General features: G+C 35.8%; 2 protein-coding genes across 6 annotated transcripts in view; one reads left to right on the top strand and one right to left on the bottom strand.

Annotated features, from left to right (window-relative positions):
* The window catches only part of LOC113406346 (peripheral plasma membrane protein CASK), a 406,853-nt gene that overhangs the window by 153,278 nt on the left and 239,248 nt on the right, over window positions 1-14,327 (bottom strand). The gene's annotated exons all lie outside the window — the stretch shown is intronic.
* GPR34 (G protein-coupled receptor 34) lies at window positions 2,377-3,513 on the top strand. Its single transcript, XM_026650712.1, has one exon. It carries the CDS (start codon window positions 2,377-2,379, stop codon window positions 3,511-3,513), a length of 1,137 nt encoding a protein of 378 aa, XP_026506497.1.

A 14,327-nucleotide genomic window follows, 5' to 3' on the forward strand; every position in this document is an offset into this window, starting at 1 on the left:
AAATGACCATTTAAGCCTTTTGGCATTGGAGCAGCAAAAAGGAGCCATATTGGCACAGAACCTGAAGCACACACTCAAAATTCCTATGAACTGTTTTGTATAAAACTCAAACTCTTAAGAAAAAAATAGTAGCCCCGATAAGAAGATATAGCTTCCTAATTAACCTAATTGAAAGCTGAAGATTCCAGAGGCAGCTCTTGACTCCCACCCAAATCAAATTATGGATGTGGTATTGTAGTTTTTGATTATCAGAATTTTGGGGGCAGATACATCCAAGCCAACAGCACCTTAATTATTTTTCCAAAAGGAAACCATCAAAAGTTTCTAGACAAAAGTCAAAATGTCCACTTACTCTTGTATTGAGCCTTGGACAAAACAATATATACAGAAAAACTGACTAAGATTCAGCAAAAAACAAAACTACTATTTTAAAACGAGACAATTTTATAAGCTGTAAAAACCTTAAAAAAAAAAAATCTTTGCCAGAAACATCACCACAGCAACACAGGAAGTTTATCTAGCTGACTAGGCTGATTCTTATCACAGAGAAGCTTTTTCTATAGCTTTCTAATAAGACATGCACATTATCTTCCTCTTTCCTTTTAAAGTGTTTTAGAAAACAGTCAGCAGAAGAGGTCCGTAAGTAATAAACATGTGAGTATTTCCCTTTTAATTAAAAATATGCTAAATCAAATTTCAGATGAAATATAGATTATAAAGGTACTACTGACCATTCAGGAACTTAAAACATTTAGTTACAAGCCTCAAAATTTAAGTAAATTATGTCTGATTTGGTATCTGTGATAGTATTTGTCTTGGCAGATGAAAAGACTGCAATACTTATATGACTTAATATTCACTTCTCTATTTTGCTTAAAAACTAAACTATATAAATCATAGTATCAAGGTTCCTCCCTCCCCATTAACAGAGCTTAAATTAGCAAAGTGGAAGATAGTACTGAAAAGTACAATTGCAATAAACATGCTCTCTATTAGATCAAACCTACTTCTTTTACAATAGTTTGTGGCCTAAGTAATGCAGTATGACAATATTGTAGACATATAATAAGATAACAATCTGTATAAGATTATTTACATAGTGTGAAGTCATTTTCAGTATATTACTTACTATTGTCATAAGAACAGCCAATATGGTATACAAAAATATTTTAGATCTTCCATTCAATTATTCTGAATCTTTCAAGTGTACATCTTTATGCTTGTTATTAGCTCTTAGCAATATTCAAATTTTTTCTTCTGTATTATATTGTTGCCATCTGCACTGTTAAAATTGTATCCCATACTCAATTACACTCTACATTTTAAAGAGTTAATACATAGATGAAAGTTTACTGTAAGATGGAATTTGGGATACTTCCCCCTCCCCCCACCATTACCCCCCAAAATCTGTTGTTCTGTTAGAGTGATAAGAGTACAAACAAGTGTAAAACTGTGAGTTTATCAAAACCAAAGATCTGGCTTAAAAAAACAAACTCTAAACTCAATGAAGCTGTCATTTACTTTGTAACCCAGTATTTTAATTTCCATATTTTGACAGATGCTCTTATGCAAAAAAACAAAAAAAACAAAAAACAAAAAGAACCCATTAGCACTCAAATAAATTAATGTCAAAAGAGAGACTTAACAGACTAAATAGTGTCATCAGCAAAATATGTAGAATATTGAAATACATAGACAAATCAAGTACAAAAGTGAAGAAATCAGTCAATTACTTATCTGATCAAATGTACATCATTCTATTATTTTCATTGCTGTTTTGCCCCTTCAGGATAACACTTATTTTAGACATTTCTATTAAAAATATCTTTTTTTAACTCTAATGTGAAGCCAAGGCTGAACCTCTGTCTTCTGGTATTATTGCAGTTTCCTGCCCTCCCCCCCCACCCCAACTCAAAGTTAGAGATGGTGTGAAAATAACTCAGCACTCCATGGAACAAATATAAATATACACAACAAAATAAAAAATTGTAAGTATAATTTGTCTTGCCTCTCCCTCACAGAAAATGTTTTTCAAACAACATACAAAAAGAGTTATATTTTAAAAAGTAATTACAACATAACTATAAATGAATTTTTGCACGAGTTTTCTTTCAGCATCTGCTTTTGCACACTCAGTGGAAGTGTGAAAAGAAGAGGCTATAACATACAAGTGCCTCAATAATTTTGAAATCTGGTTGAAAGTTCTTCTGCACAACTGATGGTACTTAATAAATTATAGATAGTTGTATTTGCTACTATTGTTGCTGCCTTTAAACATCTACAAATAATTTGATTTAAGACTGTACCTATGACAAAGTAACTTGACATACAAAATTAATACCACAGTGAACAACTCTTATGTATTTCCCTTTGACGATGGAGACAACTTCACCTGAGTTCCTGAACTCTTCTTCATACAAGGAAGTCTTCTGGAGTTACCAAACTGAGCTAACCAGAAACTTCTCTTCGGAAGCCCCAAATGATACTGTCTGTCTCATAAATGAAGGCTCCTTGTCTCTTGTTTTCATCATTTTTTACTCCATTATTTTTGTCATTGGATTGGTTGGCAATATTATAGCCTTGTTTGCTTTTTTCTACATTAATCACAAAAGAAATTCTATCCAGATTTACCTGCTTAACGTAGCCATTGCAGACCTTCTACTGATCTTCTGCCTCCCCTTCCGTATACTATATCATATTAACAAAAACACATGGATGTTGGGATTGATTTTCTGCAAGATTGTAGGAACCCTATTTTATATGAACATGTACATTAGCATCATACTGCTGGGATTAATTAGCGTGGATCGTTATGTAAAAATTAACAAGTCTATACGACGTCCAAAAATGTTAACAGCTACACGAAGCAGATATATCTGTTGCATATTGTGGACAATTGCAATAATAGGATTCATAATGACAGTTGCTCAGTCTGCTAAGAGGGAAGAATACAATTCGACTCTGTGCTTCCATTACAGAGATAAACAGAATGCAAAAATGGAGGCAATTTTAAACTATATTCTTGCTGTAATCTTTTGGATAGTTTTCTTTCTACTAATACTTTCATATATTAAAATTGCGGCGAACCTTCTGAAAATTTCCAAGAAAAGAGCAGATTTTCCCAATGCTGGAAAGTACAGCACCACGGCAAGAAATTCCTTCATTGTACTTATTATTTTCACCCTGTGTTTTGTACCATTTCACACATTCCGATTTGTCTACATTACATCACAATTACAACACACATCTTGTAACTGGAAGGAGATAATTCACAAATGCAATGAGATAATGCTTTTATTTTCAGCTTTCAACAGCTGTTTAGATCCAGTTATGTATTTCCTAATGTCCAGCAGTGTTCGTAAGACTGTATTCCGACTTATTTGTAGAACACTTCATGGGGACTCAAGTGTGAGTGATAGTATTTCAGAAATGAAACCTGGGCAATCTCGTCATGATACTGCAACTACCATTACCCCCCATTCAAGCTTTTTAAAGAAAAATTCCCTCATCTGATTGCTTAAATATAATGGACAATTGCGTCCCGAAAAGACAAGCAGATAATCTACTAGATAAGCTAGATAATTGACACTGGATGTACATGTGTATAGGAATGTACAACAATACACAGCTGGTAATACTGCCTCAAGAAAAGCCTTTCCCCCCTCCTTTCCTTCCTTTTTTACAAGTATGGGAGGTCATACTTCAACTGCTTAAATTAAAAATGATTTTTGGTGAGAAAGAGCTTAACATTTTTATTATTACAAATCAATATGAAGTTTGAAACCTTCATGTAAAGATTCATTTAAGACAGGATTCATCTAGAGCACTTTCTTTCAGGGGCAAATTTTCAAAATGTGACCTTGATGTGTGCGCAAGAAGCTTTACACACATAAATACTTGGTACACATTTATTAGCACTACTAGCTATGCACATATGATGGGATGAATTTTTCACAAGTAAATCTTTATCTGTATCTAATTCAAACCAACTACGAAACTGATGTATTACAGATTTTATAAATCCGTCTTTGAAAAAAATATATTTTAGAAGGCTTCAAAAATAAATCAGCGTCTTAACTGCATTTATTAAACTAACTCTTTCAGCAAAATGTATCATAATCTATTATGAATGTGGCTTACACAGAAGGTAAAAAACAAGACAATTATTAGTTCATTTATTGGAAAAAATGTGCTTTATATTTTGTTTATTAAGCAAAATTAGAATATTCAATTACTGATTTTGAAATCCTCTAACAAGCCTTCCAGAACCTTCATTATGTTAAACACCAATCTTAACTCAGGGGGGAAAAAAGTGAAAATACAGGAAAGTAGGCAATTCACATTTTGAGGTGGCAGCGGCAGGGGATGAGGGGGATTATCCAAGATTTGTTTCAAAATTCTATTGACAAATCTAATAATTTCAAAACGTACATATATGCCAAAATCTCAACAAGGATAAGAAATTCATAACGAAAGACAGTTACAAAAACTGTAAACACAAAATTAAGCTATTGTGCATGTAGGAGGATTTGAAATGAGCAGTGTTTTGTCAGTTCTGGTCTCTGTTCAATCCCAATCACCTACGTTTTGAGGTTAATATCTATCTACTTGTATATTTCCAAAAACATTTATTTCAAATATAATACACCTATGGCAGAGACCATGTCTTTTTCCATGACTAAAGTATCACACTCACCAATGATGTTATGCAAATAATAATAAAATATTAAATGTGGATTGTATAGCCCAATTCAAGATTAAAACCAAGCAGATTTATGCAGTTAGTGTGTGTAGGCTGAGTAAAATTTTTAACAAAGTTAAACTAGCCTTGATGACTAGGGAGTGAGTGAGTGAGGGAGCTGGACTAAGAATGGAACTTGAATCTCTAATGTGATAGGCCACAATGCTGGCCAGGCCTGAATTTTGTTTTAAACTCTAAAATAAAGGGTCTAATCCTTTAAAATTTGAGTAACTTTATTCAAGTGAGTAGTTGTATTGAAGTTGATGAAAACACTCATGTGACTGCTCACTACATCTTTGCAAGACTGGGTCCTAAGGCATCATGTTGCATGTCTAAACTTGCATGTTTTCAATACTGGGGAAAATCCTGCTTCTGGTCAATGGCAAAACTCCTATTGACCTCAATGGAACCAAGATTTCACACACCGTTTCTTTCACATTTTGGACATCATTTTAGTGTAGTTTTTCTGTGAATCTATGTTCAGGTTTGGATATAATTGTGTTCACTAAACCACAATTACTGGTAACCGTATATTACTATATTTCAAAACTGTGGGTATCTTTTGTATCTTCTTTAGAAATAATTCTTATAATTTTAAGTTTTACTTACAGTCTCAGCATTTGCATTTTTCTTGAATATTTTAATACATACAAATAATATTTAAGATTGATTTTTAGCGTAGTTCCTGAGTGATTCTTATAGCAATTTCTAATCTGCTTTTCAGAAATAATGTCAAAGCTGGCAGACAATCATATCTCACAGTTATGTCTTTGTCCATAAACCAGCAAGTCATATGGTCTCTTTGCTCTGTTTCCACACTCTAGCCTATGAGCCCACAAGAAACTGCATCCTTCTCTCTCGAGCACTCACAAATCAAACTGCTTATACATTTCTATTTCTTTTCAACCAGAACTAGCCAACAAACTACAAATGAAATGAAAGGCAAAAATAAAATGTTCAGTTAAGTACAGGTTGAAAGTAGGTTGAATATCCCTACTCACTAGGCATGGAGGGAACTGAACAAAGAAAGAAGAAAAGACATTCAATTTAATTTTTTTTTTTAGAATACATTAATTTAAACCTAGAAACCTCATTCAAAGGTTACCATCTATAGAAACAGTGTTATCATAATGGTACGTTCTGGGATATCTTCAGTGAACCAAATAGTAGCATGAGAATTCACAAAGTTTCAATTTGTTCTGCATGTCACCTTTGGGGAGAGCTAAAATCAAGTGGAAAAGTGCTTGATTATAGAAAAACCTGCTTTACATTTGTTTTCGTAAAGCCATCATCATTAATTTTGTTATTGTAATATTGTTTTGTAAAAAAGCAAGTAATCACTCTGCAATCAGGACAACATGAAAAATAATATTCATTTTTGAAGCTATAAGAGCAAGATTTGAGTCTATCAGATGTAATGGTGGGCTTTTTTGTTTTAATAATGTGTGTGTGATTTACTTGTGAAACATACTGCTCTGGAGACTGACATTGAGCATATATAGGACAGGTACAGAACAGACAGCAGAAATTAAACTTTTCCAAATTGTCCTACCAAATTTTAATGCTAACCTCACCTTTGTGAGGCGGAGATGATTCAATCTTAACACAACCACTATGTTAAGATTGCCAAAAGTTCCAATAAGTGCTATTTTATTTGTGACTTTTCTGATGTACAAATTTGTATACTGGGATCTGATCTGAGACCATGAATGTATTTCAATCAGGCCATTAAATACAGAACTGTGTGAAAAGCTGATTTTTGGTTTGCTGGAAGTTCCAATAATTATGAAAAAAAAAATGGTTTTAAATTCATCCAAAATCATTAAAAAAAATTTTTTTTTCAGTGAACCAAAAGTCTAAAAAGAATTTTTTGGGGGGTTGAATGCAATGTTTTGTTCAACCCCAAACTAATTGTTTTGTTTCTGAGCGTTTAAAAATGTTTTTTTTATTTTAATTTTTTAACACAAATACATTTCAAAAAGTTATTTTGAATAAAAAAATCAAAATGTTTAGTTTACAGAAAATGCCAAAATGATTTTTTTTTAAGTTTTGTCCTGACTAAAACAATTTGGCAAAGTAGACAACTTTGAAATGTTTCCCTAAACCCAAATCTGCATTTTTGATCAAAAAAAGTTTTGGCCAAAAAAGTCACCCTGTTCTAATTAAAAAGCCTTCTGATAATAATGATGTTGGCCGATGTTGACCTTGGTTGGATTTTAATCAGCGATCTTGTTTAAATTTTTTCTACTATGGTGTACTGATAAATCTTGGAAACTTTAAAGTAAAGGTAAAAACACATCTGTACTTATTTCTTGATGAATAATAGTGTTTGTTGGTATTGCTTTTAAATAAAATTCCAATTGTTTTGTTTCTTCATTTTAATTGTTAAAAACTTACATTCATACAACTTTTTCATTCTAGGGGACCCCAAATTACTTTACATGCTATTACATATACACACAGAGTATGAAATGGAAGGTAGCAACTTCTAAACAAAGAGAGACAAGTTGACATTTTTAGGCAGGAAGTGTCTACCTTATCCCATTAAATCGAAAGAGAATTTCAGGTAGGCTATAAGCTTCCACTTTTTCTCTTCTGGAACTGAGTTATATCAGTTTGGATGGTACAATATCATGCCCTGCAAATCAACCTTGTGGAATAACTACAGATCCTGAAATAACATTGGACATCTGTGGAAAGTTACATCATGGTATCAAAATCACATTTCCAAATGCCTTTATATAATGATGTGTTCTGATGCACATTTATTCTGCTGGACAAATTTCTATACATGACAATCCAAGCAGGCAGACTGTAATTACTCAAACTGAAATTTGGCTAAGACACCAGGATTATTCCCTCTACACCTGTGAAGTGTGTCACATGATATGAGACTTGCATGACAAGTAGTTTGGACCTCTATTTTACATTTCATCCCAAAGATGGCAACCAATAATATGATTGGGCATTGTACAATACGCACTTTGCCACCCTTAATCATGCTGAGTGGTACATAGATTTCAATACAACTATTCTTGAAGTACTATTCCTCATAACTGCCAGATTGTGACACCCTCACTGATTTCAGTGGGATTCCTGCAGATGTCTCTATATACATTTTATGGGCCTCAGGCTGCTCTTCTATTGAAGTCAGTGGCAAATTTTCCATTGACTTCAATGGGTGCAACATCATGACTATGTCTCTGTCTTTCTCTAAATTTTATAAATACACATGTACTCTCACACTATATACATTACAAACACACGGAAGATAAGTAAGGAAACATTTGTGTGTATTCCACTTTGGACCTGTCAAACTTTACAAATCCTTTAATAGCTTAGCTATTCTAAAACATATTGAAAGACCAATCTTAAGCCAAGTATTTTCAAAATTTAAGGAATAAAGACCAGGCTTGAGTTATCAGCATATAAAAATGTTTCTGGCTCTAGTAAGCAACTTTTGTTTTCATACTCAATGTAATTACACTCCTAGTTTTAACTTGTAAATTGGTATGTTTTCTGGGAGGAGAATATGGGAGAAGTGAAATGTTAATTATTCTGGTGATTCAATAGTATATTTAAGAGTTGAAGTGAAGAACTAACTTCCCCTAAACAACAGTGAATTTAGTCTTGATACCCCCCAAAAGGAAAAGCAGCACTGTTTTCAGCAACAAATAGGGGCCAGATCACTCCCTGCACTGGGAAATTCCAGCAGGGACCACCTAGCCTGAGACTACCTTTGAAAATATACATAGAAAGGATGCATGTGTTGCACAGTATGGAGAGGCTCCTCAGAGAAGACACTACAGTCTCACTAGGCCAAAATTAATTTCTTGCATATTCCCTGCAGCGGTAGTGGGAACAATGTGCAACTGTTACCTGCCAGCCCTATCTCCACCCCTCACACAAATCCCTGGACCAACTGAGGGCTCGCCGTAGAGTAAAAGCAAGGGATGAAAGAACCAAAATTATAACAGGGCCCCAGCACCATGTAGACAGGGCCAGATCCTAGTACAGAGGACATGCATAGATATCAGAAGGAGAGGAGGGCTCTTTAATTCCCAGAGCACCGGAACCAGAGCATCACCATCAGAAAATTGAGTACCTTCTCTGTCTCTGTCTCTCTCTCTCCTGGCTGAGTGTAGGGAGCAACTCTGCTTGGGAGTAGGGACCAATAGCACTTGAAACTCTGCAGTGTTACTGGAAGATGAGAAATACAGTTGAACTGACCTTTTTTATTATTAGGGCTGTAAAGAGACTAAAAAATTTAATCACAATTAATCGTACTGTTAAACTATAATAGAATACAATTTATTTAAATATTTTTGGATATTTTTTACATTTTCAAATATATTGATTTCAATTATAACAGAATACAAAGTGTACCATGCTCACTTTATATTTATTTATGATTACAAGTATTTGCACCGTAAAAAAACAAAAGTAGTATTTTTCAGTTCACCTAACACAATTACTGTAGTGCAATCTCTTTATCATGAAAGCTGAATTTACAAATGTAGAATTATGTACAAAAAAACCTTGCATTCAAAAATAAAATTTAGAGCCTGCATGTCCACACAGTCCTACTTCTTGTTCAGCCAATCGCTCAAACAAGTTTGTTTACATTTGCAGGAGATAATGCTGTCCACTTCTTGTTTACAATGTCACCTGAGAGTGAGAACAGGCATTCTCATGGCACTTGTAGCCTTCATCACAAGATATTTGCGTGCCACATGCGCTAAAGATTCATATGTCCCTTCATGCTTCAACCACCATTCCAGGGGACATACGCCCATGCTGATGACGAGTTCTGCTCAAAAACAATCCAAAGCAGTGCAGACCGACACCCGTTCATTTTCATTATCTGAGTCAGATGCCACCAGCAGAAGGTTGATTTTCTGTTTTGGTGGTTTGGGTTCTGTAGTTTCCGCACCAGAGTGTTGCTCTTTTAAGACTTCTGAAAGCATGCTCCACACCTCGTCCCTCTCAGATTTTGGATGGCACTTCAGATTCTTAAACCTTGGGTCAAGTGCTGTAGCTATCTTTAGAAATCTCACATTGGTAACTTCTTTGCGTTTTGTCAAATCTGCAGTGAAAGTCTTCTTAAAATGAACAACATGTGCTGGGTCATCATCCGAGATGGCAAATATATGGCAGAATGCGAGTAAAACAGCAGGGGACATACAATTCTCCCCCAAAGAGTTCAGTCACAAATTTAATTAACACTTTTTTTTTAAACGAGCGTCCTCTGGAATGGTGGCCGAAGCATGAAGGTGCATACAAATGTTTAGCATATCTGGCATGTAAATACCTTGCAATGCTGACTACAAAAGTGCCATGCAAATGCCTGTTCTGACTTTCTGGTGACATTGTAAATAAGAAGCGGGCAGCATTATCTCCTGTTAAATGTAAACAAACTTGTTTGTCTCAGCAATTGGCTGAATAAGAAGTAGGACTGAGTGAACTTGTAGGCTCTGAAGTTTTACATTGTTTTGTTTTTGAGTACAGTTATGTAACAAAAAACATCTACATATGTAATTTACACTTTCATGATAAAGAGATTGCACTACAGTACTTGTTTATCATTTTTACAGTGAAAATATTTGTAATAAAAATATTTTGATTTCAACTACTATATATATATATATATACACATACACACACACACACACACACACACACAATATACATGAAATACAATATATATGAAAATGTAGGAAAACATCCAACGTATTTAATAAATTTCAATTGGTATTCTATTTAACAGTGCTATTAAAACTGCAATTAATCGACAGCACTAAGTTTTATTTTTAAACAAGAAGTCAAGAGTCGGTTATAATACTGAGCTTTAACAATCTTAATGAGAGTGATGTAAGCAATGCCACAACATATTACTGCCTGTGTTGTCTTTTGTAATCATTCTGCGTCCTCTTCAAAATTCTATCGTGATATTGGCACTTTGTCACTTCTGACTCCAGTTAAAAATAAAGCTGGCACTTTATAGCATTATCCGGCAACAGAGCTTTAATTTAAGTCTTCATATTTTAACAAAAGGAGAAAAATATACTGTGGCATGATACTACATATTCTTCATAGAAATATTATGATGATATGAATATGGTCTAAGATATATTTTATGCAAGGTGGGTCTTGTAAGATATTATTGGAAAGGTTATAATTTACTGAACGAGATTCTCCAATTTGTACGCATGCATCATTTCTGTGTCTGGAGTTAGGAATATTAACTATGTAACAATTACAACTGTGTGTATACTTGGGAAATGTCCACCAGACAATAAGCAATCAGCCTTGATGGGTCAACAGAAAAAGACAGTCTTTAAAGGTGTGGATCTCCCATCTTCCTTGAGTTCCTTCCTGTAGACACTGCAAATACAGTAACTCCTCACTTAAAGTCGTCCCGGTTAACATTGTTACGTTGCTGATCAATTAGGGAACATGCTCGTTTAAAGTTGTGCAATGCTCCCTTTTAATGTCTTTTGGCAGCCGCCTGCTTTGTCCACTGCTTGCAGGAAGAGCAGCCCGTTGCAGCTAGCTGGTGGGGGTTTGTAACCAGGGTGGACCGGCAGCCCCCCATCAGCTCCCCACTCCCCCAAGTTCCCTGTGCTGCAGCTGCCCAGCAGGCTATCAATTGCTGGCAGTTCAGCTGTCCCTCCCCTCACTGCCATGTGCTGCTTCTGCCCTCTGCCTTGGAGCTGCTCCCAGAGACTCCTGCATGCTATCCAGGGGGGTAGAGGGGGAGAAGGAGTGGGGCCTATGTCAGGGTGTCCCCCTCTCCCTTGCTCCTGCACCCCGTTTACCCCTTCTCCACATAGAGCAAGGAGGGGACACAGATGGAGAGAGCGAGCGAGCTTGGGGCAGCAGCTGCTGTCTCAACTTCCTGATCCACTTAAAAAAAGACAATGCACTTAAGAGTGGGTCAGCTTATTTAAAGGGCCAGTGTGCATCTCTCTCTCTCTCTCCCACACACAAGGTGTGTGTACGTCTCTGTCTGCTATGCTGTCTCCCCTCCCTCGTGTTCATGCTGTCTTGTGTGAGAGGCTACATTAACAACAACGTGTTAACACTTGAGGGCTCAGCCGAGTGCTAGTTCATCATTTAGCAGCAAGGCATTCCCTGGGAAATATCCCTCCCTCTTCCACCCTCTAACTTCACCACCTCAACCAAGCTTCACAATCGTCATAGCTGTGAACAGTATTAAATTGTTTGTTTAAAACGTATACTGTGTGTATATCTATATAACATAGTTTTTTGTCTATTGAAAAAAATTTCCCTGGAACCTAACCCCCATTTACATTAATTCTTATGGGGAAATTGGATTCGCTTAACATCGTTTCGCTTAAAGTCGCATTTTTCAGAAACATAACTACAATGTTAAGTGAGGAGTTACTGTAAACTTGCTTCAACAGTGCAAGATCAAGTGATAATATCACCTAATGCAAAATACCACCTTGGTCACTGCTGGTACTTTTCCACTGGAAACAAAGGCTTCCCGCCTTATGTAAATTCTATTTAAGGCTGGGAAGCAAGGCAATCAGGACTCTCCCTTCACTACGTTCCCACCCAAGAAGAAAGACTGCTAAACGTACCTGAAGAGAGAAGGACAGAAGTCTAGTCTGTAAGAGAAATAACGAACTCTATGCTACAGAAATTCTGCATCCTACCTAAGTCAACATTTAGGGTGATGAATTACATTTTGTAACCTGTTTCTTTAGTGAATCAAGCTTAGTTTGCGTGTTTTATTTGCCTAGTGATCTGCTTTGTTCTGTTTGCTATCCTTATAATCACTTAAAATTTGCCTTTTGGAGTTAATAAACATATTTCTTGATTATAACATAACCCAGCTTGTGCAATTCATATCTGGGGCAGGGGAGGAGAAGCTGTGCATGTTTCTCTCCACATTGAGGGAGAGGGCGATTTTTATGAGCTTGCGCGGTGCAGATCTTTCTATACAGTGCAAGACAATATTATTTTGGGGAAGTGCACGTGAGTGCTGGGCAATTTCCTAGCCTTTCCATACAGAGCTGTTTGCAGCCTCTGTGTGATTCCACAGCTGGTGTGTGCGCACGCGTGTGTGTTGCAAGAAGCCTAATTCAGCAAAACAGGGAGAGGGAGCCCAGGTGGTGGAGCAAGAGGGGCTCAGTGAAAACCCAGTACATCAGGCAGCATCCCAGAAGGGGTGGGGAGTCCAAACCCTCAAATATACAAACTATTCCTTCCACTAAAATTTATGGAAGGCAAAATCATCATGATTTGCAAGATCAGACAATGAAAAGTCTGATAAATTCGGAATACTTTTGCCTGAGATACTTTTCTCCGAGCTCTCCCTGTTACAGATGTGAACACTGCTGATCACTGTGGAATGAGAGTCAGCAGGGAAAGAAAGAAAGCAAGCAAAGGCAAAAAGCTGAAGTCAGCAGAATTTACCCCTTTGATTATCAGCTTCATCTTCACTGTAATACTTAAGTTTTATTTTTGCAAATGATTAAAGTGAGTAAAAAACCACATTAATTCTTGTTTTTTCACAAAATCTACAAAAAATTCTATATGTGGGAAAAATTTTCTGGCAACTCTACCAAAAACCCTACATAGATGCATATAAATTGAAGAAAACAAATTCATATTAAATTGTAATGTAACAGAATATAGTGAAAATTCTCTTCTGGGACTACCACTTCCAAATGTAGTTTAAATGTAAAAGCTGAATTCTAAAGTCAACGTTTTCATAATCAATATAAGCTTTTTTCCCCCCTCCTGTTTTGCATGTTTGATCAAATGAGACCTCTGGAGGCAGCATGAAGAATTTCACTAGAATAATTTTGAAACTATTTAGTTTCAAAGCTAAGATAGACACAAAAGCATCATTGAGGAAGATTTTCAAATGTCTGATGAAAGTTATTTTACCTGTACTGTGTCTACCAGATACATGGACAGCACTGGACAATGAACAACCTGCTTTATTTTCCTATTTGTAGTAACTACATAGCAGGTTATGAAGAGGTGGCTACAATATATATCCCTGCCCATGCACTCCTGTGGACAGTAAAAATGCAACACACTTTTCTGGGATGTGCCCATCACTTTTGTATACAGTTATATTAATCAATATATTAAGTTTCACTTTTGAATTATAAAACTTAGCCAAAGCCACTGGAAATTGCAAAATTATTAATAGGCATCAATAGAGCAATGTCTACACATTTCTGGTCCCAAATGAGCAAAATATTTACTCACAGACCTCACTCTATCCTCAGTCAACAAAGCACTTGACTTCAACAGGACTTAAAGAGGTATTTAAGTACTTTGCTGAAATGCCACTTCTAACAGCATTACATACTAGACCTAGTCAGGAATTTTTTGCTGTAACTTTTTTTTGGTCAGGAAATGAAAATTTTGTCAAAATGGCTGACATCAGGAAGATTTTCTTGGGGGCAGGCTGCGGAGGGGGAGAGAGAGAGAGAGACACACACACATAGATGTTCAAGGAATATTTTTTTGAAATTTCAGAAATCTTTGTGGGATAGCAAAACTGTTTCCTGCCCAGTTCACATTCATATACATAATAAAA

This window comes from Terrapene carolina, unplaced genomic scaffold, assembly GCF_002925995.2.
Source record: "Terrapene carolina triunguis isolate 2854851 unplaced genomic scaffold, T_m_triunguis-2.0 Scaffold26, whole genome shotgun sequence".
In the NCBI taxonomy this organism is placed as follows: Eukaryota; Metazoa; Chordata; order Testudines; family Emydidae; genus Terrapene; species Terrapene triunguis.

Bases quoted from the DNA above. Each gene is read 5' to 3' on its own strand.
- GPR34 (XM_026650712.1), top strand. From the start codon at position 2,377: ATGGAGACAACTTCACCTGAGTTCCTGAACTCTTCTTCATACAAGGAA.